General features: G+C 38.3%; 2 protein-coding genes across 4 annotated transcripts; one reads left to right on the top strand and one right to left on the bottom strand.

The window, feature by feature from the left end:
- Positions 1-11,243: 11,243 nt before the first annotated feature.
- LOC137287180 (ADP-ribose glycohydrolase OARD1-like) lies at positions 11,244-18,696 on the top strand. Of its 3 annotated transcripts, none has more exons than XM_067819351.1 (4): positions 11,244-11,341; positions 15,270-15,355; positions 16,385-16,538; positions 17,374-18,696. In XM_067819351.1, exons 2-4 carry the CDS (start codon positions 15,341-15,343, stop codon positions 17,646-17,648), a joined length of 444 nt encoding a protein of 147 aa, XP_067675452.1. In that variant the 5' UTR covers positions 11,244-11,341; positions 15,270-15,340; the 3' UTR covers positions 17,649-18,696. The 3 variants fall into 3 exon arrangements, with proteins under 3 accessions (XP_067675452.1, XP_067675453.1, XP_067675454.1); XM_067819352.1 differs by having other exon boundaries at positions 11,259-11,345; XM_067819353.1 differs by having other exon boundaries at positions 11,331-11,529.
- Positions 18,697-19,611: 915 nt separating this feature from the next.
- Positions 19,612-24,551, bottom strand: LOC137286940 (small nuclear ribonucleoprotein E). Its single transcript, XM_067818981.1, has 5 exons — positions 24,366-24,551; positions 23,075-23,101; positions 22,241-22,303; positions 21,426-21,504; positions 19,612-20,704 (listed from the first exon to the last, which is right to left on the bottom strand). Exons 1-5 carry the CDS (start codon positions 24,414-24,416, stop codon positions 20,643-20,645), a joined length of 282 nt encoding a protein of 93 aa, XP_067675082.1. The 5' UTR covers positions 24,417-24,551; the 3' UTR covers positions 19,612-20,642.
- Between the last annotated feature and the right edge of the window lie 210 nt (positions 24,552-24,761).

The following is a 24,761-nucleotide window of genomic DNA, read 5'->3' as shown; positions in this document are numbered from 1 at the left end:
GATTTCCCAGGCATTGGGTAGGTAAACCCCTTGGTCTCTGTTCATCTGTGGGGCTAATCTCTTGAAGCTAATGACTTCTGAGAGTTTGCCATTCGTCACCAATCATGGATGTTCGATGCTATGATGTTTGTTGCTTGCCAGCCAATGGAGTGTGACGGATTGTTCACAATATGTTCAAAAAGGGCTGACTTTAGGTCTGATTTTTCTACTGAAGTTCTGTGCTCTTTTAGCCTAATGTCAATTGCGCGAGATGTCTCTCCTACATAGCTACTGCCACAGTCACACATAAGCTTGTAGATGCAGCCCCTGGGCTTGTGAGTGGTCTTGGTTGGTGTACATCTGCCATTGGTCTTCAGAATGGTCTTCAGTGTTTAAGGTCACATCTATACCGGCAGTTTTCTTGAGCAGTCGACTGATGTGGTGGCTAATCTGACCTTGGTAGGGAATGGTAATTCTAACTGGGGATGGTGCATGTTTTGGTTGGCGTTCTTCTTGCTGTTGCAGGGTTGATGATATGGGTCTGTCTACAAGTTGTTTGGGATAGCCGCTGAGGTTGATGAATGTAATTCTTAAATGGTCTGTTTCAGTTTGGAGATGGTCAGAATCACAGATGGATTTGACTCGTCTGGTTAGGGTGGAGACAATTGCACGTTTGATCTGGGGATGATGGTTGGAGAGATAATGTTGTTGGGGGAGTTTGCAAGGATACATCTAGCAATGGTAGTTTCTGTTGGTCTTCTATTTCCACCGTGAACTGGATGCGCAGGTGTGGCTTGTTGAGATGGTCGTGGCCGGGATCTAGGGTGGTGAAGGCGTCATCCACCTTCCTTTACCAGCAGAGTGGTTGGAAAGGGGATGTGGCCATTTCTTAAAGTCAGTAAAACTACCAACAACGTGGTTCTGGGAGAGTGTGTGAGAGCTCCCTTCCAGTATCAGTGCAGCTCAATTATTGGTCCTCCTCTTTGCTTTTATCAAATGATGAATAATTTGGATGATAATGGTAGCACAATATGGACTTCTCATACAAGGCTGATGTCATTGCCGTACGGATTTGATTTTTTATGAATATCTCCAGATATCGGCTGTATGTCCACGTTCATGGAAATGCATGAACCGACATTTTATGACTGCTTTGCTCACTTTGGCGCGCATCACCTTTTCCACCTTCGTCATCCACTATTCGCAATTCAAATCACTTCCATAGGCGGATCCAGAGGTTGGGGTGGCTTTTGTTATAACATTGTGTTCAATGACCAGTGGAACCGAGTGAAAATGAAGTGTGCAATCCCCCTTTCTCAATAGAGTGCACCCCGTTCGTCAATAATCGAGCTCGTATTATATCACGAGCCCAGCTTATATCACACACTTCTCGGCATCGAACCATATTTAAAGGGGCACTGATGCGGAGCGAATAATGTTTCTCGCTAACGGTCTAATTACGAAACCAAACTGCAAATTGGTCAGCGCCCGCTCCCTCGACCGTGACGGACAAAGGGACTAGGCCCCTGTCCATATCAGCAGAATTTCTTCACCTAAACAGTCACGTGGCCGGATGCCCATCATATGCCATTATTTAAAAATATCCATGGTATTTCTTGTGTGATTGTAACAAAATATCCGAGCAGTGTAGTTTTATTTCGGATGCTTGGATGGTATAGTGACTGGTCTAATTTGATCCTATTTCTGTGTTTTTAACCTCGATATTTTTATCATGTTAAGTGAAAATATTATGTCTACAGGCACGTGGCAAGCCATTTGTTTAGTCCGAAAAATTGCACAGCTTTAGATTTTGATAGTTTTGAGTGTTGGTTCAGCTGTGATAGCAACTATCATACGTAAATTTTGGTAGCTATGGTAGCTACACTGCTAGCAAATGCATGTATGTATTCCTTATGTAACGAAGTTCCGTTGGTATCCTCAAAACAGTTTCGGACCATACGTGTTTTCAGGCTGCATGCGACACAGAGATTACATCTTACTTACTGTAACTCGCGTGTGGCGATGTAAACCTACACGTGTTGTTTGGCATCATTCTCTGGATGGTCAATTAATGAATTTATAACAGGTATGATTAGTGTTAACACCACTTAGGTTATTAAACAAAGGTTCCCATTTGGCATTTCTCCTGTCTGGAGTAAATACGCAACATTATAAATTAAGGTCTGTAATGGCAAATGTATTGTATGGTATGTAATATGTGCATGTAAGTGATGCAAGAGGGTTTATCAGCTGAGTTACAAAAACAAACATCGATCAAAGGATTAACCGATAACACACTGATTGATTAATTACTTTTAACTTCTATAGCGGATTTGTCAAAAGGCAGTGTGTGTAGATGTACTAATCTATACTGACTACACCCTGTCGTAAAGTGCGAGTGTAGAAACAACACCCTCCCTTCAAAGAATTAACCATCCTTGCGTTGATTGACTGACTGCTCATTATTCGTTAACTATATTACTTAGAATGGCGGACATCATTCAGTTAGTTGCCAGGGTGTGCTATCTAGGGTGACCAATGAGAGGTTTATCAGGTTTTCACCAATGTGAAAGACGTGAAACGATGTGTTACTTTTTCGCAAATTATACTATTGTAAGACACACGGCATAGAGCAGGATTATTTACTAGCTGCAAATGAATGGGATACATGGGATACATTCCTGAACAAGGTAGTAGCCTGACATTGTTGATAGAATTAGTCTGTTTTACATTCATTATTTGCATTTTGTTTTAATTTATTCGTTGTAGCATTCAGCAGAATCAATCTGGCAGAAAACACACACTAAATCGCGTATGTGTGTGAAATAGGATCCACATTGGCAAACTATACAATGTATAAATGTTGCTGTGTCATGTTAGAAATTTACTAAAAGTATAAGCAGGCCGTGTGTTCTCTTATTAATTTTCAAACTCATACAAATATGACAATAAACTAATTAGGGTTAGGAGACCAAATATAGAGACGTACATTGGCTTCGTTATTTTTCCGTCCTAATAGTTTTTTTTTGCCATTTCTACAACTGGCAGATGATTAACCTTCAAAGTGTTTCATTTGTTTTCATAATACATTTGTAATGAAGTAAAAATGACTTCACCTTAGTTGATCTGTCTTTAATTAAACTATCAATTGCGCATACGGACTGGTCACGAACCAGTCACGAATTCTGGGATATCATCCGGGTACTCAGGGGAGAAAAGCAATAGCAAAAGTTTACACCAATCCACGAAAATTGCTTCGCATCAGTGCCCCTTTAACCCGTGAACTGCTACCAAGTCAGCGTAAAATTATACGTTGATGTGAGACTGGCAGTGGGATGTGGCTGTCATACAAACACCCCGTATAATGCTGCTGGTCTTCATTACATCGAAGATATGAACTCCATACTTCATTAATTTGTCCAAAATATTCCAAACAAAGAGCTGACTCTTTTCCAAATCATCTCAACCGCCGACAATTGAACTCTCACCTGACTGATGTCATCGGACTGTTAGTCCAGGAGGAGAATCTCAAAAGGGGCCTAGAAATAGGATTTCGTAGCCTGCCCAGTGCTGGTTTGATTTGACACTATTTTCAGTTAGTCTGATGTCTTGGGCTCATGAAAAGGCCTGTAATACTCTCAGATTCTGGTATCAGTTTTTTTTCAAAGGCCATTTTATGTGGTGGTGGTGGTTTTTGAGCATTTTCATGACGTTTGGTATATAAAAAAATCACACTGAATGTGTCCATTTACATCCAGTGTTGATACTTTTGATGTTTTTTTTACACATGTCTCTTCTGGAGTGGTGGCTTGGGCACAAAACAAGTAATTTTGTATGGTCATGTCGTGGAAATATGTTTTACAGCTTATTCTTTGAGACAGGGGATTTTAGCGATTGTCCAACTTTTCATGGTAATGTGTGGTGGTAATTTATTTATTGAAAGTTTACATTATTCCTCAAACTAGAATCAGTGTTTTTTGTTTCCTGTTTACTTCTAGAGTGACAGCATGTTATATGGAACTGTTTTATATAACCCAGAATTCAAAACGGCTGCCGAACTGCCCCCTATAATTTATTTGCAGGTTACTTTTCAAGCATAAACACATTGATATTACACTCTTTTAATGTTGATAGTGCTCCCTTAATTGTGAAATGATAACTTCGACCCTGTTGTAGCTATTCAAAGTGGTCTGTCAGATAACCCTTTATCACTTTTTGATACATTCAGAAGCTTACAATTAACTCTCCTCTTCACTTTTTTCATATCATATGTTACTTCATGTCAGAATTGGAGTCATCCACAGGCCAAAGCTGTTTTGGCAACAATCACCTGCCATAAAAAAAGACATGTCTCTGTGCACAATAAATCAGTTCATCTGCATTGACATAGATCTCTCTGCTGGCATACTGACATTTTGCATTTAGTCTATGTCAGTTCAACCAGTCCACGGGGAGCATGACCTCAGGACATCAGAAAAGGGATAAGCTGACCATCGCAAATGCTCCAACCACGGCCAACTGGTGAAGGAATCTTCATGATTGGTTGTATCCACACGTGCACATGGTAGTTAACTCGCTCAATAAGACGTTTTAGCCCGTTGGATGTTGGTGGGGGATTTTATCAATACTTCATCTACAAGCATCACTAGATTATTTGGTACATATATAGCACAACTGTCCACAAGATGTAAAGATTGTCTCGTAAACATCAAAATTGTGACCCATTTGTTGTGTGCAGCTTCTCATCCCTGGGCTTTACAGACGTTTTGGGAGTCAATGTAGAAGAGGAGATTTTCAGTTTCAGGTTCAATCGATGTAAAGGTGACCAAACGTTCGTTTTGGAAGAGTTCAAATGACTATATATGATATTAATCTTTTTGCTCTGCTCAACTGCAAGAAGCTGTGGATAATATCCTCTGGGACAACAACTCCACTTGCAATGATACAGACATGACACGTCAATAATTTGGAAGACTGAATGGATTTTCCCCATCAATCCTGATTAGCACATTGATATTTCTGGTGTTCTTTTTACAATGGCTCATTCAGATGGAACAACGTTAACAAATGCGGTTTGTAAGAGGAGTGAGTGAGTTTAGTTTTACGCCGCAGTCAGCAATATTCCAGCTATATGGCAGCGGTCTGTAAATAATCGAATCTGGACCAGACAATCCAGTGATCAACAACATGAGCATCGATCTGCTCAAATGGAAACTTATGATTTGTGTCAACCAAGTCAGTGAGCCTCACCACCTGATACCGTTAGTCGCCTCTTACGACAAACATAGTCGCCTTTTATGTCAAGCATGGGTTGCTGAAGGGCTATTCTACTTCGAGACCTTCACGGGAGTGTTTGGTCCTTCATTGCCCACTAGCAGAGGTGTAGTGGTGCATGTGGTGGTGTCACACGTAATGCCGGTGGTGGTGCGCCATGTATTGGTGAATGTGATGGTGGTGTCTCATGTACATGTATGGTGGTGTCCGATGTTGAGATGATTTCTCACTTTAAACATAAAGTAAACCAGACATGGTGAAATTAATATTTCGAATCAACGTAATTTTTCTTGCCAATTTAAAATTAAAGTCTTAGAATTGTATTCAACTTAGGGTAAAAGTTGTTTAACAATCGATCATAGTTTCAAATCGTCATTACTGATTTGTATTGCAAGGGGGTAAGCGCAGCAGTTAGAACAGAGAAACAAGAACACGTGCGGTATGTGATGAACGTTAACTTAGACCAACCCAACTTCGTCTCGGCGTTTTATGTAATGTGCATACCCCCTTGTAATACAAACAAAGAAAGTGATTTGAAATTATTATCGTTTTTTAAGCAACTTTCATCCTAAGTTGAATAAAATTCTGAGAATTTAACGTTCAATTGGCAAGATAAAATTATAAGAATTTGCAATCTTAATTTCACTTTATTCGATTTACTTTTTTGTTTAAAGTGACATTCATCGGTACGTTTTCACTGCAAACAGACTGTAGTCACGGAATAACACGAGGGAGTCACGCATGCGATGAGCAGTGATGAGCGCATCACAATTTACAACATTCCCAACCACGGACGACAGTTTGTTTTTATTCATTTTTTAATGATCCATACACCTGTGTTACTTTGGGTTTACCTTGTAATTTCAAATTCAAAATGCGTTACTTGCATTGTATTAGCCGTTGATTATGTTGTAATTATATTGTCTTACATATATATATCTGTAATTAATGAAAGAAATTTTTGTTTCGTTTTGTTTCAATAAAGAATATTACCTGGCCTTACTTGGCTCACGCTAAATCAGAAAACATGTCTCTGTGCAAACACTTGTGATTGAGGTGTTTTCAATAGCTTTAGTCCTTTGTTTCGGGTCCGGCGACTGGGATTAGGTTGCGTAAGGTGGCCGGTTTGCCCTTTGTCTTTTCCAGCTGCACACCGAAGAGACCGAAGCGAGCGACTGAAGTCCCGCTTGGAGTCTGAGCACCGACTCAAATGATGTGAAATATTCGTCGTGGGAACAGAAAGTCTTGAAATCCTGTAGAGGTAGGACGACTTCAAGGATTCTTCGGAAGGGCGACAGAGGACCAGACAGGCAGATGTTCCCAAATCTATTTAGAAGAAGATATGTGTCTTCATGAATATTTGTTTAATATACAGTGCACACTCATTCTCTCATAGTATACAGCCATTTAGGTATAGATGGGAAATGTTGATTCTAGTTTCTGCATGTAAACGGAGAGGTAGTGTAGCCTAGTTGTTCAAGTGTTGGCACGCCGTGTTCATTGACAGTGTTCGAGTCCCCACTTAAATACTATGCCTCACGCCCACTTCTGAGACCCGTCGCTGGACACTGCCAAAAGCGGCATAAAACCACACTTACTCGCTGTTGTTAAACCAATCTACATACGGTAGAAATGTGATTCCTGATGTTTATGCATGACTCATTTCTTTCAGACGCAGGAACCCTGGCACATTCTGGATTTGGTGTTGTGTCCCTCTAAACCCTTCCACCTGGACTTTAGTATACTGGCTTTCCGAGGGACCGATGGGATGAACTTTTGTCTCATGGTGGCTCCATAGTACATCCGCTCTCCGCGTAGCCCCCTGCCGACTGTACATGGAGTAGGTTCGGTGCTAGGGCCTGATTGTACAGTCAGGATGGTTGTTGCAGCAACCCAGCTAGTTTAGGGATGGCACACTCTGTGACCCCAGTCTTTTCAGCATCCCCAGTAGACCCAATGCTGACTGCACTTGACTGGTAGATTTAGGTGGTAGTGTAGATAGGGCCCCCTTCGTGCATGCCCTGTACGATGCTATCTATAGATGGCATAACTTAGTGTTAACCCACAATTCCGTCCTTCATTAGGTAGTTCGGCACAAAGCAAGTCCCGGATGGTCACTTTGAGGATCAGTGTACTGGCCACCTCCTGGTAAAGTATTTCAATATTTCAGTTTAATATTTAGATTAAATTTTGTTTTCACGTCCCGACATAGTTGTTTTGCATTAAAATCTATGGGGATCGTCGAATAACCGAATGTTTAAAGCGTTCGCTCATGACGCTCCAAACAACCACAATTCGATTTCCCATGTGGGAATGATGTCTGGAGCCTATATTTGTTGTTTCTCGCCGAGATATAGCTGGAATATTGCTAAAAGCGGTGTGAAAACAACACTCATGCAGTCTTAATAGGTGTTGGAAGTATAAATGATGTAGAATGATGTACTTGTGTTTCATGTTTGAGTTTTTACTCGTGGAGGCATATATTTTGCATTAATACACACAGTACCAATAATGTAAAATATGTTTACCTTTATTATCAGGATCGTGGATACCATCGTCCTCGGGGCGGAAATGGACCCTGAAGTCCCCCAGAGGCAGGACGACTGCCAAGAAGACATTCCATGGACAGAAGTGGAACAAGACTTCTTCTGGAACAGGATATGGATGTGGATGTTTTACTGTTCGTACATTTTGTGACAATGTACTATGCGTGTGTACTACTGTAAACCCTCCAGTAGAATTGGTAGCGTTGCATACGTTGAGGGAACACGGTTCCAGAGGGGTTTTTTTTCTCAAAAACATTTGTTTTTTTATCTCTGGTTTTACGTGTCGGGCTTCAGTTACCTTTGACCTTGTTCAAATCTCAAATTTGAACAAGGTCAATGTTGACACACATTCTGCTGCAACAATGTTGGTGTTTATGTTCGAGGATTTGGTACGGTTCCATGTTGGGAATGATATTAAAAAACGTAATCCGCACAGCTGGTCCAATTGTACTTGTTTGTTTAGTTGTTTTTGAAAGTTCTGAACTCGAAAAGAACTGTTTTTGTCCATGGAAATCGGATATGCCCGACTTTATCGCCGTGTACGAGTGCCTGTTTTGCCATACACTGCCATACTAAACGCTACCAACGCAGAAACACACCAAGAAACAAGTTCAACATTAAAACAAAAATACATCAGTACACAGGCGTATTATAATACTGTTAGTTCAATGTATGTACCAAAAAATCCAGTGATGTCTGTAGATGAGACAAAACATTAAATGAAAAGCTCCCACCAACATCCAACAGTCTAGAATATCACATTGAGCAAGTACACTACAAAGTGCATGTTTGGAAACAGTATCTGCAGCCAGTCATATTCCTTCACCGGTTGACCATGGTTGGAGCATTTGTAATGACTAGTCTATCCCTTTTCTGGTGTTCTGATGTCGAGAGATTCTGCTCCCCGTGGATTGGTTGAACTGACATAGAGTAAATGCAAAAAAGTCAGTATGCCAGCAGAGAGACTGATTTATTGTGCACAGAGACATGTCTTTTTGTATGGTAGGTGATTGTTGCCAAAACAGCTTTGGCTTGTGGATGACCCCAATTCTGACATGAAGTAACATATGATATGAAAGAAAGTGAAGAGGAGAGTTTATTGTAAGCTTCTGAATGTATCAAAAAGTGATTAAGGGTTCTCTGACAGACTTTTTGCATAGCTACAACAAGAGTTTAGACGCAGTTATCGACCGCGAAGCACAGTTTTCTAATGCTTTGGATAATGTTATTTCATCAGATATTTTGAGAATGTGAAGCTTTATTAACCAGAACATTGAAATTTATGGGGTTTTTTTCTATGCTATGTTAAACATGTGACACCAAATGAATTGTTTTATATATCAGTACAAATTTAGTCCTCTGTAGTGTATAAGTAGTAATGGCAGCCATTTTGAATTCTGGATAATATGAAATAATTTCATACAAGATGCTGTCACTCTAGAAGATAACAGGAAACAAAAACAAACTGGTTCTAGTTTCATTTATTGTGCACAGAGACATGTCTTTTTGTATGGCAGGTGATTGTTGCCAAAACAGCTTTGGCCTGTGGATGACCCCAATTCTGACATGAAGTAACATATGATATGAAAAAAGTGAAGCGGAGAGTTAATTGTAAGCTTTTGAATGAATCAAAAAGTGATTAAGGGTTATCTGACAGACCACTTTGAATAGTTACAACAGGGTCGAAGTTATCATTTCTCAATTAAGGGAGCACTATCAACATTAAAAGAGTGTTATATCAATATGTTTATGCATAAAAAGTAACCTGTAAAAAATTATAGGGGGCAGCTCGGCAGCCGTTTTGAATTCTGGGTAATATGAAACAATTCCATATAACACGCTGTCACTCTAGACGTAAACAAGAAACAAAAACAACTGATTCTAGTTTGAGGAATAATGTAAACTTTCAATAAATAAATCACCACCACACATTTCCATGAAAAGTTGGACACTTGCTAAAATCCCCTGTCTCAAAGAATAAGCTGTAAAACATATTACCACGACATGACCATACAAAATTACTTTTATGCCCAAGCCACCACTCCAGAAGAGACAAGTGTAAAAAAACATCAAAACTATCAACATTGGATGTAAATTCACACTTTCGGTGTGAATTTTTTATATACCAAACGTCATGAAAATGCTCACAAACCCCCACCACATAAAATGGCCAATGAAAAAAACACTGATACCAGAATCGGAGAGTATTACAGGCCTTTTCATGAGCCCAAGACATCACACTAACTGAAAATAGTGTCAAACCAAATCTAGGCATTTTCAGCTGTCTCCTCCTCGACTATATATCCATACATTGTAATAAGCGAGTAAGTATCTTTCACAAGTCGCCGTCTACAGTATGAATGAATATAGCTTTAATTAATACTAAACTATCACATTAATCAACGTGTGTATTTATCTACTTTTGCAAAATGTATGTTTTATGGGGAGAGGGCCTAAAAAAATTAATATATCCTTCTCTCTGTCAAAACCATCTGTCTGGTACTTCCAGTACGTACAGAGGTGTAGATGTTTCAACATAGGTCCACCAGATATACATATATTGATATCAATAAATAGTCAATAAGAAAATCACGTTCTTTGAAAATGTTATGAATAAATATTGTCTGACTTAATATATAATGAAACATTAACAATTTCGAAGGAGTAAAACAACGTTTGTTTAAAGTCCACCAAGTACATCGTAAAATCACTGTGTACAGTCTGATTGAATGAAAATAATGTTACAGAGATTTGATTCCGGATATCCTGTGGACATTTACCGTGTGATAGTCCAGCATGATATAACTAGACTTTGCACTATACCAAGATACAGACCTTGAGAACTAACTGCACGGGATCTCCTGATAAGAATATTCCATTCCAAAACCTCAAACACTAAAACACTAATAGTATGGAGTAACTAATTGATAATTTTTATTTTAGATGTTTATCTACACTTTACATTTAAGGATTAAAGACTTAATTTCTGAACATATTTTAGGATCATTCCATTCATTTCGATCATTCCTTACCCGAGAAGATGTCCGGGTTAGAATTGATCTTCAGGAACCAAAGCTTGTCGTAATTAAGAGGCGACTAACGGGATTGTGGTTCGCTGACATGGGTAGAACAATACTAATGCTGTTGATCATTGGATTGTCTGGTCCAGACTCGATTATTTACAGATCGCCGCCATAATACATTTGTAGCTGGAATATTGTGTGCGGCGTGATAATGTCATTGGATCCCTCACTTCCCAGTTCTTCGTGATTTCTGTGATCTTCACGCGCACGCTTCCTTTAATAACGAAGAATGCATTTGAACAGAGAAAAGTCAGTTAACAATCGTGTTATTGGCATCATATAGCCCATTTTTTCCGTGGCTAAGGTTCTGGCCATCAGTTTGGGCGTTTACTGTTACAAGAAGCCTATGGTCTAAGGGAGATCACTCTATTTTCCTGCCTCCACATGTGATTATTTCACAAACATCAGCAACACAGGAAACGTCGACAACAGCAGGCAGCACGGCGGTGTTAGCACGCAGTAGGTACTCACTGAGAGTCGTTGTTTTCTTTGTTGTTCCTTTTACTCCATAGTATATACGGTAATTAAGTATGACACTACAGTACTAAAAGGGGTGTATTATTTTCACAATGTTACAAGTACTTTCACTTCGGAATTCAGTGATAAATTTGCACCACCAAATGCCTATTATTAGTATTAATTAACAGGTAAGTCGGAATTACTGGTGAGTAATATCCAAAATTCATTACAATTGCAATGTGTGTGTGAGAGAGAGAGAGATGGGGGGGGGAGAGAGAGAGGGGGGGAGAGAGAGAGAGAGATCACGACTGTTAACTGACGTATTTTAGTTCAAATTCACTCTATGTTATTAAGGGGAGTGTGCGCGCGAAAATCAAAGAAATCATGAAGACGTGGAGAGTGAGTGAGTGAGTGACCATAGTATCACGTAGCACTCAATATTTGCTGCTATTTGGCAGCGGTCTGTCAGTAATCGAATCCGGATCCCCTGATCAGTGTCAACCAAGTCAGCGGGTCTGACCACCCAGTCCGTTAGCCACCTATTTTGACAAGCATAGATCTCTCACTGATGATCCCGGATCTTCACGGGTCTACAAATTTATGAATATCCAGGATAAAGTATTAACTCACTGCCACTAGAATGTCAAAAGGAACATTGACAGACCAGAAAATTCAATAGTAACACCATTTATTCAGACAGCAAAATGTGTCTCTACCTCTCAGTATCCAACACTACAGTTTAGACTACAACTGTACCAGTACATTGTGTGTTGCATCATTTTGTTTGTCCTGATTCCTGCAGCTGTCACAGGACATAAAACCTTAATGTCCCTTGCACACATAGTAAACCTCCATTAAATAAGTGTTAAATATGATCAGTCAGACTAATCTCTCTTCAATCTGGAATTGCCTGTTCAGGTCAAAGTTATTTTCTGTTTATTGATTGTTTGAGGCTTTCAGAGGATTTAATACAACCATTTGATGCCAATATCTGTCAGCATGCAAAATACATGGAAATTATCAATATATTAATATTTAGCTGTAAAATGACATTGTTTCAAGTACACTCCATACTTTAAGTTCCTAACAGAAATGGATGTCATTATTTTTTTACTTTCAAAACTGAAAATTTGCAATCTAACATTTTTCAAAATATGAGTAAAAAAGTCACGTTTGTTTTTAAGGTATTTCATCTTAGTTAGGGTTAAAAAAGTATGTTTGTGAAAAGTTCAAACATTTTGATACCATTTGAAACACAAACTTTTAGATAGAAATGCACAGATTTACTGGAATTGAAATTATCTGTCTCAATACATATGTGAAACTGCAACTGGACACAAAATAGAGGACTTTACCTACTGCAGGGATAAATGCTCCCATTTTGTATTATAAATGTAGGAATGTATTAATAATTTATGTAATTCAGTGCATTGTGAAAAACGTCTGTGCAAGTAGTTTTGGTTTAGGAATTACATATCCATGTTGATCATGCTTGTTGTAAGTGGTGACTAACAAGATCAGGTGATCAGGCATGGTTGGCACATGTCATTGCATTCTGTTTGCATAGATCGATGTTCGTGCTGTTGACCTCTGGATTGAGGTGTCCAGATTTGATTGTTTATAGACCATGCACCACCTTATAGCTGCAATAATGCTCAGTGCAATCCAATTCTGTTTTAATGAGAGACCAATAAATTGCCATTGTTATTATCATTACTCCCCAAATTGATAAACCAGGTAAATCACTGATACCTGCTGTATATCAAATAACTAAAACCAATGCTGACTAAGATGTAACCTCCAGCATGAGCAAGGTATGCATCAATGTTTGGTTTCCAACACACAAAATTCACTGGTTGTCTCCCTTCCTTGTTGCCTGCATCAACATATTTCCCAACACACAAAATTCTCTGGTTGTCTTCCTTCCTTGCTGCCTGCATCAATATAGGTGCCTTTCCTGTATCAACTTCCCTGCTCTTTTTTTTCTGTGTCATATATAAGTAACAATAGAAACAAAATGTAATCTGTCTAAAAGAGGATAATTTACAGTACATCTGCAGAAACACTTACAGTGAGTTAGTGCAGATATTCTTTCATTTCTGACTGTCATGATGTCAACTACTAGAAGATTTCAGTTAAAAGTATATTTGTATTCTCTGTGGATGTTGTTTAGTTGTAATCCATATTTCCAAATACAGGTTTCAGGATTTGAAATTAATGCTGGTCCACAATTCTGAGACTAATGTGTCTCAGGGAGGCCTAGTGATATCTGAGACCATCTATCATATGGTCTCTGGTGACATGTATTTGTTGACTACAGTCTTTAGATACAGGGCATTTAAGAAACAGATGATTATTGTGGATGACTGACAATGAAAACTTTTGGATATGTTCTTAGTTGAGCTTTTGAAGAATTGAAACAACATGCTGTAACATATCCTGGGTCATTTGTTGTGAGAAGACACACGTTCTTCATTAGGGGCTAATGGTCAGCTCAGTTCCAGTTCCTAAAGCCTAATGGCTAAAGTGTCCACTCATCATGCCGAATATTCAGGTTCCATGTCACACATGGTCAGTTTCATGAATGGTGTTTCAAAGTAACAGGGCATTGGGTCCTTTAAGGTTCAGTACCCCGTTTCACAAAACTCTCGTCAGCCTAAGGTCTCGTAACTTTTCTCGTAGCATTTGCACCTCCTATGTTACAGTATGCCAGGTACAAATGCTACGAGAAAAGTTACGAGATCTTAGGCTTACGAGAGTTTCGTGAAACGGGGCCCAGGTGTCGGTCTAACCCACTGAAAATTCACAGGACCTATAGAATAAAATTAAACACATTTCAGATTTAATATTTCTTATTATTGGCATTGAAATTATTAACATCATATAATAACAAGCATGAAATTATAAACAACAAACAAGTGTAGGAAGACAAGAAGACCTTTGATTGTAGACATTTGTAGGCATCTCTGGGAAATCACTATGTACATGCAGTTTGCGTTCATCAATAAGTGTCATAAGAGACATAATAAACAGATTTTTCTTTCAACTTATGTGTTTGGTTTTCTATCACAGTATAAACCAATCAGTAGCATGCCTTAAAAATATTTCTGTGCAAGATCACAGGCCACAAAGCCCTTTTTGCTGTGAAAGTACTGCTTGTTGTTTGACAAGTGAATTAACGTCTTGAAGTTTTTTCATTTGTTTTCCAGACAAACAATTAATTACAATTCACTCATATTCGATGAATTGCAACATAGCCCTTGAATTCAGTTTGTTGCTTGTGGTCACCAGAACCGAATATTAATGAAGGTGTATGATTTTTTAGGGAGTAAGTTTTACTTGAACCCTTATTTCTTTGTCCAGAGTGACATACACAAGAACAAGAATAGCCTAGCAGTAGCCCAAGTGATGTTAGTTTGGCAAGGCCGCACATGGTACTGTCCACAATAACTAATGCGCACCAGCTTGGCATGAGATAAATGGTTATCGCTGGGACAACTTAACACTGTTAACATTAGCGTTTCATATTGTCCATCAATAACTTAACTACAGACTATTCTATTTTTGAATGATTGTTCATATTCATTACCAAATATTTGTGATACATATATTTGCCACATAGCGTATTTGTTGCAGCCCAAATGAATATATTTAAATCAATTTTTGGAGTATAGGAAAAAGAGATTTTCATGTTTATCATGTTTTCACTTCCTCTTTTGGTAAGTGTAGTATGTAAACCAAACCAATCTAGACATAACTTGTTTCATTACACCAACAGTAAAATCAGAACAAATTGGCATTTAATCTGATGCAAATCTTTTTCATTTTGCACACTTCCCAGAAATGCTTCCATTGATTCACAATGACTGGATACAACGTTATGAATATAAATATGACCAACAGACCAACTTTGTGACTTGTATTCCAGTTTCAAGGGTTGTGAAGTTAGGACAGAGTCTCTGGTTCCCCGCACAAGTCAACAGTAGTGTATCTGTCCACATGGCGACGTCAAGCGTGAGTGGCACCTTTCACCTCTTTGATTTATCCATTTTTTTTAGAATTTTCTTTCCAAAGCTTCAGGTTGGTAGTTGGCATAAATTGAGTTTATGAAAAGAAGTTCAGGTTTGTTAAACTTTGACCCAAAAACCATCTCCATTTGCCCAGGACTATGCATAAGCAAACGGGAGTTGTCTCCCTTAGACCAGTAGCTTCTCTAGGCATATGCCACACCAGTTCTACTGGTACATAAATTATCAAGTGATCGGAAAAACTGAAGCTCTGGAATCTGATGCTAGTTTGAATAATTTCAAGGAGCTTATCAATGAATATTGTGATACAATCTATGAACAAAATTTGAATGTCAGACTTAGAGTTCACTTTTTTCATGAGGTCAGGTGCTGAGATCAACACCTCTTAGGTCTGTGACACATTGATAATCTGATGGCTGTTAAAATATACACTTGTTTATCAGGACTTACTTACAGTACTGTTTTTATAGAAATATATGTTTTTATGACAATTCAAATGTGTAAATATGCACCTGTGCCATATGACAACAATTCCCTCAGTCCATTATTCGCACATCAAGAAGAAATGAACCTGAAGCTGTTTGACCACACACATACATGTTCTCTGTGTATCTGACACACCAGCTGTCAAAAGATGCAAAGACGCAAAGAGGCAATATCTGATGCAAAAACAAAATATAATTAGTTGCTTTATGATAAAGTGCTCAATTATCATCAAGAAGTTTTAGTAAGTTATGTTTTTCATCACACTCAGCAATATTCTAGCTATATGACAGTGGTCTGTCAATAATTGAGTCTGGATCAAACAATCTAATGATCAACAGCAACACCTTTATTGAGAATGGTGAGAATGGAGAGTGGATAGACTTATATTTCATGATGTGTATAAAACCTTAATAAATGCTTTGAAAAAGTTGAAGATGTAACGGAGATACTGTAAGGCTTTGTCTCAGGTTTGATGTTCATTGTATGCAACAAGCAAATATCTCAGTCAGACCATTTTCCCTCCTTCCAGGGTTTCCAGTTTGTGGAGATGAAAGGTGACTTGTTCAAGTGCCCTGAGACCGACGCCATTGTCCACTGCGTCAGCCAGGACATGCACATGGGAAAGGGGATAGCTGTGCTCTTCAAGAAAAAGTTCGGTGGTGTAGAAGAGCTGAAGAGTCAAGGTATGCAAGCGTCAATGTTTAGATAATATGTAGTAGTTTGAAATTTTCCCACTGTTCATGTAAATGAAGTAAAGTCACAAGCAGATGTCTTGCAGTCTTATTCATCTTGGTTTTCTTTTTTTGTTACAGAGTTACTTCCCTTAGCTGTACCAGGATAACCTGGTTGTGACCGACATTATTTTTTACAGCTGATAATCTGCTTTGTGGAAGAGCCACAAAGCTCTCTGTGAAGTATTTCAGATTTTGGACTAAAACCTATAAGAAAAAAAATATTTTGGCCAGTTCCTTGTTTCCAGTTCTATTCCATCTAGGGCAGATGGGTAGCCTAGTGGTTGAAGCATTTGCTCATCACAGTCGCACAGACAACCTGGTTTCGATTTCCCGCATGGGTATAATGTGTGATGCCCATTTCTTGAGTCCACGTCGTGACATTGCTGGAACATTGCAAAAAGCAGAGTAAAACTCAACTTACTCACTGTTCCATCAAATTCTCATTTCAGTTATTCAGCAGGCTGACCTATGAAGGTCAGAGCAATGCAGTCTTGATGTAAGAGGTAACAAACAGGATGTGAAGGTCTGGCTTGCTGTCTAGGTTGATGAATGTCATTGCATCTCATTGATAGATCTGTGCCCTTGATGTCACTGGATTGCTTTGTCCAGATAAGATTATTTACTGACCCCATGATGTAACAGTAATATTGCTGGGTGTGCAGATCAAGTGACAATCAGCAAATTGATTGATTTTTCATTGATAAATCATTCACACTAATATTCTGTCATTTCTGGTTCAACAAAATAGGACTTTAAAATAGTTCCTTTTTTTTTGTGTTGCTAGGTAAGAAGCCAGGTGAGACGGCAGTTTTGAAGAGGGAATCTCGGTTTGTGTACTATCTGGTCACCAAGCCCAAGTACTTCAACAAGCCTACATACGACACCTTGACATCAAGTTTGCAGGATATGAAGAAGCATGTTGTTGAGAACAAGGTTGGGTCTGTCTCCATGCCCCGCATCGGATGTGGTCTGGACGGGTTGCAGTGGCACAAGGTCACAAACATTGTCAAGGACGTGTTCGCAGACACTGATGTCAAGGTCACAGCTTACACAATCTAAGGAGAATTGATGAATAGCCGAATAATTGTTTTCTGAAACCATTTACATTTTTTATGGTTGCTGAATTATTGCAACGCAACAAGATAGTTTCATTGTTTGTTTTGTTGATCAAAGACCTGTTGGAATGACAGGTATCTGAATGTAAGTTATTATTTTGTTCGGATGCTTGGTCATGCCCATTGTCTTTCATGTAACTCAAATGACTGTGATCTGAATTTCATAGGTGTGACCATATTTGCCATATTGAAAGTCTGAGCCTTCACAACTATTTATGTAGTTGTCTTGGTGCAGTGTAAGTGGTTGGTCCAAACTGATTGCAGTATCTGTCGTGTTCCTTTTCTGATGCTTTACGACTTTAGAGTACAAATTCTTTGTTTTTTGGATACGAGTATGTGGTGAATCTGAACAATGTATTTCTCTGTTGATGGATTGTTTGGATGACTGAACCACCCTACACTTCTATATCAGCTGTTCACTTGAGAGAGATAAAAGGTTTCAATGGCGGTTTCAATACCAATGACAAGTTACTTAAAGCACTGTGTGTCTGAAAACGGTTGAATGCGATTAATTGAAATAGAGGCTGACAGTTGAGCTTAATTTGAATTATGGATCTTATTCTCCTGCTACTGCAATGACATTTGTTGTTTAATTTTGTGACAAAGTGACAGTCTTTTTCAAAGGGAATGAATATGTTCATAAATATGCTTCCTACTGTACATCATTCATTAACTAACTCAACAAGAGGTTAAAGAAGAGTTTTTGTTTCAAATGAGAAGTTATCTGCCAATGTGAGTGGGTATTGCAACACCTTCCAGTTTGGGATTCTTTAACGTTTCAAGTTGCATATTCTATGTATCAGTATTTGAATCTCATCTGTAACTTGTGCCAGTGGAATATTTGTGAAAGACCTATTGCCCAGTGAAGTCTTACCTTTTCATGGTCTAAAATATTTCATTTGTGTAATATATATTTTTGTATGTGTCATGATGGTTGTTTAACATGCATGTGTACATACGTGTTATGAAAGTAAATGCTTTCTTTAAGTGTGCGTATGTGTTAAATTGTTAATCCTACAATTAAAAACATCAGACATCACAGCAACAGTGTGGAACTTCAGCGGCAGATTATTTGTTGTTGTATTCTCAATTTTGTTTGTTTCTTGTGTAATGCTGCATGTGGCAAACCTTTATCTTATTATGGCATCAGTAAAGAATTCAGTTGGAGGCAACACGAGCACCTATCAACATATTCGGCATCAGATGACATGCTTCAGCCAAAACCGTTTATCTCACCTTCTGACAAGCACAGGTTGCTGAAGCTCAATTGAAACCCACACTGTTTTGATTATGATAGTTGTGTGCAGAAAAGAAGTCACTATGATGTCCCCTTTCTATTTGATGATGCATGTGATTGCATAGAGACGAGCTCTCGTGACTAACATTCAACTAACCAAACCCTGCCCTATACATATACTAGGCAAAATAAGTTAGGAAATTTGGCTTTTTTGATGATATTTTGTCAGTGTGTAAGTGAGTAAATATATCATTATTTAAAATTTCAAAATTAGCATGTTCCTTACTATTTTTGTCCAATATTCATTACGGTCACTAGACTCTGTACCATTGAGAGCTGCACTGTTACAAACCACTGGTTCAAGCAACAGTCTAGGTTATCAGGCTGAAGGCTGACAAACTTCACCAGTATGGGAGTTACCATCATGTGCCACACCCAAAAAGACAAAATTTTCATGATTTGTGCAGTTCTGAAGGGATATCAAGTTACCTTGTAAAGATTGTATCTAATCTTTCTTTCCAAGCTTTCAACAAAAACTCTAATAACAGATATGATTTCAGCAAGTGTCCAGCTCTCAGTTTTCTCTAACCTCTAGTCCTTCATGAAGTAAAATTTAGCACTTTAGGCTCCTTGAGCATGTTCATAAACAGACAAAACAAACTTCTTTGCATTGTATCTAAAATGTGTTTATATGATTGACATGTTACACTTCATCAGACACTAGAGAGACGATCCCTGCATTGAGTTAGCAATGTCCGGCATAAAAACATCTCAAAGTCTCGAGACAAATAGAATGAGTGGATACCATTTTAAGAGGATTCAGGTTGGGTATCATACCACATCAGTTGAAAACTGAAATCGTATGAAATCTTATATGGACATTACATGATTTGATAACAGTATCTCATGTTAAAAAATAGGGAACAACAGAACCGAGTCTAAATTTCAAAGGACTCAAGTTTGGAGCCATTTTCTGGTGCAATTACAAGGAATGAAAATCAGCTACTTTGTTCCCCTGTCTACAAGTGCAGGAACCAGGTCCATTATGGCCTTCCCACTACTGCATCCATTCCTTGAAACACTGTGTACATAAGACAATTGCACAACAATCACTTCTCATTCATGAATGCCATACCGTAACATAAAATTCCAGTTGAACTGATCTGTTTCATACAATCTTCTGGCAGTGTTTATAAATACAGAGGTTGGTGGGGAGAAATCTGCTTTGCACCTTTGGTAATGGAATCTTGGGATCATCTAAATTATCATCGCTCATTGTTTTTTGTTAGAATTTAATTTAGAACACTGGCAGTGATTTAAACGACTTGTGTCAAAACAAGATAGTCAGGTCAGTTAAAAAGATATCATGAAACAAGGTCAAAATCTCCCAAATCAACATAACTAGTTTGGGACAGTAATTACATGTATGTAGCTGAGTCACTCACTACAGAAGCTTTCAACCTCTTGCAAATATGACTTTTCATATGAAAAATAAGATTTTCATTAGATCCGAGATGTATATGAATCGTGAAAAATGAAGCGGAGCCTCCCGGTCAAAGTATCAGTAGTCTTGTCCATCTCCACAAGTCCACAGATGTGCAATGACATATTTACAATGAGAACACACTTCTCATAACATCTAAATGATGTGATGATGTCCCTCAGACCAAAGTCAATTTTATGAAACACTCTGGAACTGCATCATGCTTCTTGCTGCACTTGCTGAATCAGTGTGATGTTATCTCCCTTTAACATGATTCTCCCTGAAATCAGAAGAGACAGACATTGCTTGATGTAAACGAACTAGGAGAAACATCAGGTAATAGATCAAAAGCATCATGCTGAATTACAGTCAAATCCAGATGAGTCGAATTGCTGGCGACCAAGTAATATATTCAACTTATGGATGTATTCGAGACATCAGTATGTCAATGATGGGAGAAAAAATGGTCCAGACCGACAGGTACTTCGAATTATGCACAATATTTGAGGAGCTGAGGTTTGACTCGTTGGGATTTAAGTGTATAATAAATGCGTAGATTCAGGTTATTAAATACATACATAATGGACTTACTTATCTCAAATTCAAAATACATGCACACAGCACTATCTCCAACCATTTACTTTATCCCAAACTTGACTTTACCTTTAGAATGTTGTACCTTCATGTCAAAGTAAACACTTACCACATTACCACTTTTGAGGACAGCAAACAAGGTTGCTGAATTTGCATGGAATATAAATATGAAGACCATGTTACATTTTTTCAATCATTTGTTAATAATAACCACTGAAAGCTGATCAATGCTGCATGTTGACATCACTCTGTATGTTGCTTTTTCATGTATACAAGCCCACTTACCATCAGCCTTAATCCACCTCCAAAAAATGCTGAGGCAAATACACTATCATTAATTTTGAATACTGCTAAATTGGAAATCCATGGATTCGTAAGACTTTAAAATTCAGTCACACTCTACGTACCCAAATTCTTTCTGTTTGGCGATTTCATGTGAACCTCTTCTGCATCATCCAAGACCAAATTCATGTACTCATCAAATCCCTGTAATAGCAATGTCAATTCAATGGTAATATGCTCACTGGATCACCTTTACATATATGCCAATGTCAAACATGAACAACATCACCTTACTCAGAAATAGGTGGATATGCTGATGTACTATACAAATTGGTCCCAAATTCCCCCTTGAAAGGAATACACATGCAAGTGTGAAGAGGAAAAGAAGACAGGCAATGTCCGTGTCTATCATTCGTGTAACTCCTGTGTCAACATTGGTCATGACATGCAAATTGGCACTCGTCCATAAGGTCCCAAATCCTTACTACCTGAACAATAGCGTTAAGTTTCAGGAATCCCAGTATCCACATTGTGGTGATTTTACCCAACAGCATACAACTGAAGGTTTGACCATGTCTTTCTCACACAAAAAAAAATACTGTATGAATGTGACCAATGTTCAGATTATGTAAAATTCAATCTCCAAAGTTATTTTTCCAGATTTTGTCAGAAAACAATTCAATTTTCAAAACTCTGCATGAAACATGCTTGATGCAGCACCCAGAAGTGTTCCAGTAACATGGCTGCAGTCTGCAAATAGTGGAGTCTGGACCCAGCAATCCAGTGATCAACAGCATCAGCATTGACCTACATAACCAGAATAAGATGGCACGGGTCAACCAAGTCAGTGAGCCTGAACACCTGATCCTGTTAGTCGCCTGTCGTAACAAGCGTGGCATCTTTATGTGTCCATATCATCAGAAATTACAGAGACACTTACCACAATACATCCCTCTATCCTAAGATTGACTTGCTCATACAGCCAAACTGATATTCTTGATCTCTAAAATAGAAAGATACATAGTTTTACATAAACTGAAAAATTGTATTACTCTATTTACCATATCCTTGAAGAAATTGGATAATAGGAACAATTCAAGTTCACTCAAAACTAGTTTTTTTAACAAGATTGGGAACATCTGACTCAGAAAAGTCAGAGACAAGACTATTATCAGTGATTATCATGTTAAACATGGGCATGACATTACATGTACCTGCGTTACAGTTCATTACATAACCATTTCTCTTAACAAAAGCAAAACAGCTTTACAATATGGCAGGCTTAGACTGGTGGGTCTACTTCATACATCCTTCGACAGTTGTTGCATCCTTCCGTTATGAAGACAGTGTGATCTCTTAACAGTGTTCCAAATGAAATCTTTGAAAGGTTACAGTTTTCAAATGGAACTTGTTTTGGGCCAAACAGATTCTCCATTTTCTTTCTTTCACAATCAGAACCTGCCACTTGAGGCACGGTTGCAGGCACATACCAGAGGAATATAATCTCACATAAACATTTGTGATACATCTCTTGTATACAGTGACGCTCATATTACGGCAACCTCACTGCAGAAGTGATATATGTATGGGCTTCATGACAGGAATGCTGCACAAACAATGTTTTAGTCATAACACCACTTTAAAAAAGTATTCGAGTGAATATCATGAAATATCACTTGTCAGTTTTTGTGGTAGGAAAGTGATTAGCCTGTATGCAACATTTCTTTTAAACAATTTTAAGAACCGATTCATCATTTAGATTGTATATACTTACATTTTGAAGATATCTGAAAATAAGATTCTGGAAGCAGTCAAGGAAAGAAACAGCAAATGGCAATTGTACAATTAGGTGAAAATCACTTCATGAAGGATCTAATGTTTTCAAATACATTTGAACCTTATGCTAATATTGTGAGTTAGCGAGGCAGATACGTCCACTCCACTTTGAACAGTTATATCATAGTGTCAGCTTAATGTTAAGGGAAAGCCTAAAGTGATGCAAATTTCTCATAACATTACTGCATTGATGAAACCAAAGAGCAAGGGTGTATCTAAGTAACACTGATTACTTGCATATCTGGATGACTATTTCAATCTACACATATAATATTGTTACTAATATTTAGACTGAACTATGCACAACTGAACCTGGGGTACTACTACATATGATATGGGCTAGAATGCAGTTTACTGGGCACAGCACCCTTTACGATCCTTAGGTTTAGGGTTAGGGTTAGGATCCCTTTACAATCCTTAGGGTTAGGGTTAGTCTTTCTTTACGATCCTCAGGGTTACATTTTGGGTTTAGGGTTTAGGACTAGGCACCCTTTACGATCCTCAGTGTTAGGGGTACCCCTTCCAATCTTTAGGAAGCACTAATAAATCAATAAAAGTGCGCCCTGTAAAGCGCAGTACTCCCATGATATGTGCAAAACCCATGCTGCTTGATCAATCACATGTATTATAGCACTTGAGCTCAATGAAAAATATGGTCGTCCGCTGCCGACTTTTCGAGGCATCTCACATTCTCACGCCATAACGAGAAAGTAACGTTATAAGGTGTAAGGAAGGGGAATCTTATCGGAAAGGGCGAGGGGAAAAGTTATGATTTTTCCAAGTTGGTGAAAACTCACGAATATTCGCTACATTGCAAAATTTTGATAATTCAGACTTGCACCACTTTCTAGTTACTGGTCAGTGATGTAAACAACCGCTAAGTATCACGCATCTGCGATCTCGGCAGAAAATGTGTCTACCGAGAGAATAGGAAACCCGCGAGAATAGGAGACGGCCCTACATTCTGAACATGTTCTAATCTGGATAACTCCCAATATGTACAAATGCACAATATCATTACGATTTTGATTCTGAATTAAACTGATATTGTACAGATGACAGATGAACAACCGTCCCCAATGGCAAAAATGTATAATCAAGTAATTTCATTGATGCAATTTCAGCACTGAACATGTATTCTCATTACTGTTCATTCATGAACAGTAATATGTCGTTCTGAGACTTCGCATTAAGTCTTAGACAACACACAAGCACTCAGCAAAGGATACAATAGGTTGCACCATAACCTTCTGGACCTTTTGACCACCCTTGTAAGCCATGTTTGTGTCTTCTCTTGTAGCTTTAGCTTGCCTACAAATTATCAGAAATCACGTTGTTCTTACGCGCCGGAAAATGGCGTCTACCCGACAAATACAAAATGTGAAACGAAATAAGAACGGAACGTATATGAATTCCTTCAGGTGTTGAAGGTCCTACTGCATATTGTGTACAGCCTGTATTTATTAACAACACTATATCACTATATATTGATAAAGTAAAATTGAATCTGAACAGAAACATAGTTAAAAATAAATGATTCTCTTTTTCATTACTGTCTTTCATTCCATTCTCAGGTTCATCTTTTTGTAGCAGCTATTAGAATTTTGACAAAATATCTAATATTT

This window comes from Haliotis asinina, chromosome 6, assembly GCF_037392515.1.
Source record: "Haliotis asinina isolate JCU_RB_2024 chromosome 6, JCU_Hal_asi_v2, whole genome shotgun sequence".
In the NCBI taxonomy this organism is placed as follows: domain Eukaryota; kingdom Metazoa; phylum Mollusca; class Gastropoda; order Lepetellida; family Haliotidae; genus Haliotis; species Haliotis asinina.
The sequence above is the reverse complement of the archived record's forward strand: the minus strand, read 5'-3'. Positions and strand labels throughout refer to the sequence as shown.

Coding starts and splice junctions, on each gene's coding strand:
- LOC137287180 (XM_067819351.1), top strand. Junction 16,539..17,373: donor AGAAGAGCTGAAGAGTCAAG/GTATGCAAGCGT, acceptor TTGTGTTGCTAG/GTAAGAAGCCAGGTGAGACG.
- LOC137286940 (XM_067818981.1), bottom strand. CDS start 24,416: ATGGCTTACAAGGGTGGTCAAAAGGTCCAGAAGGTTATGGTGCAACCT. Junction 23,102..24,365: donor AGGTTATGGTGCAACCTATT/GTATCCTTTGCT, acceptor GACTGCTTCCAG/AATCTTATTTTCAGATATCT. Junction 21,505..22,240: donor GGATAGAGGGATGTATTGTG/GTAAGTGTCTCT, acceptor TTGCTATTACAG/GGATTTGATGAGTACATGAA.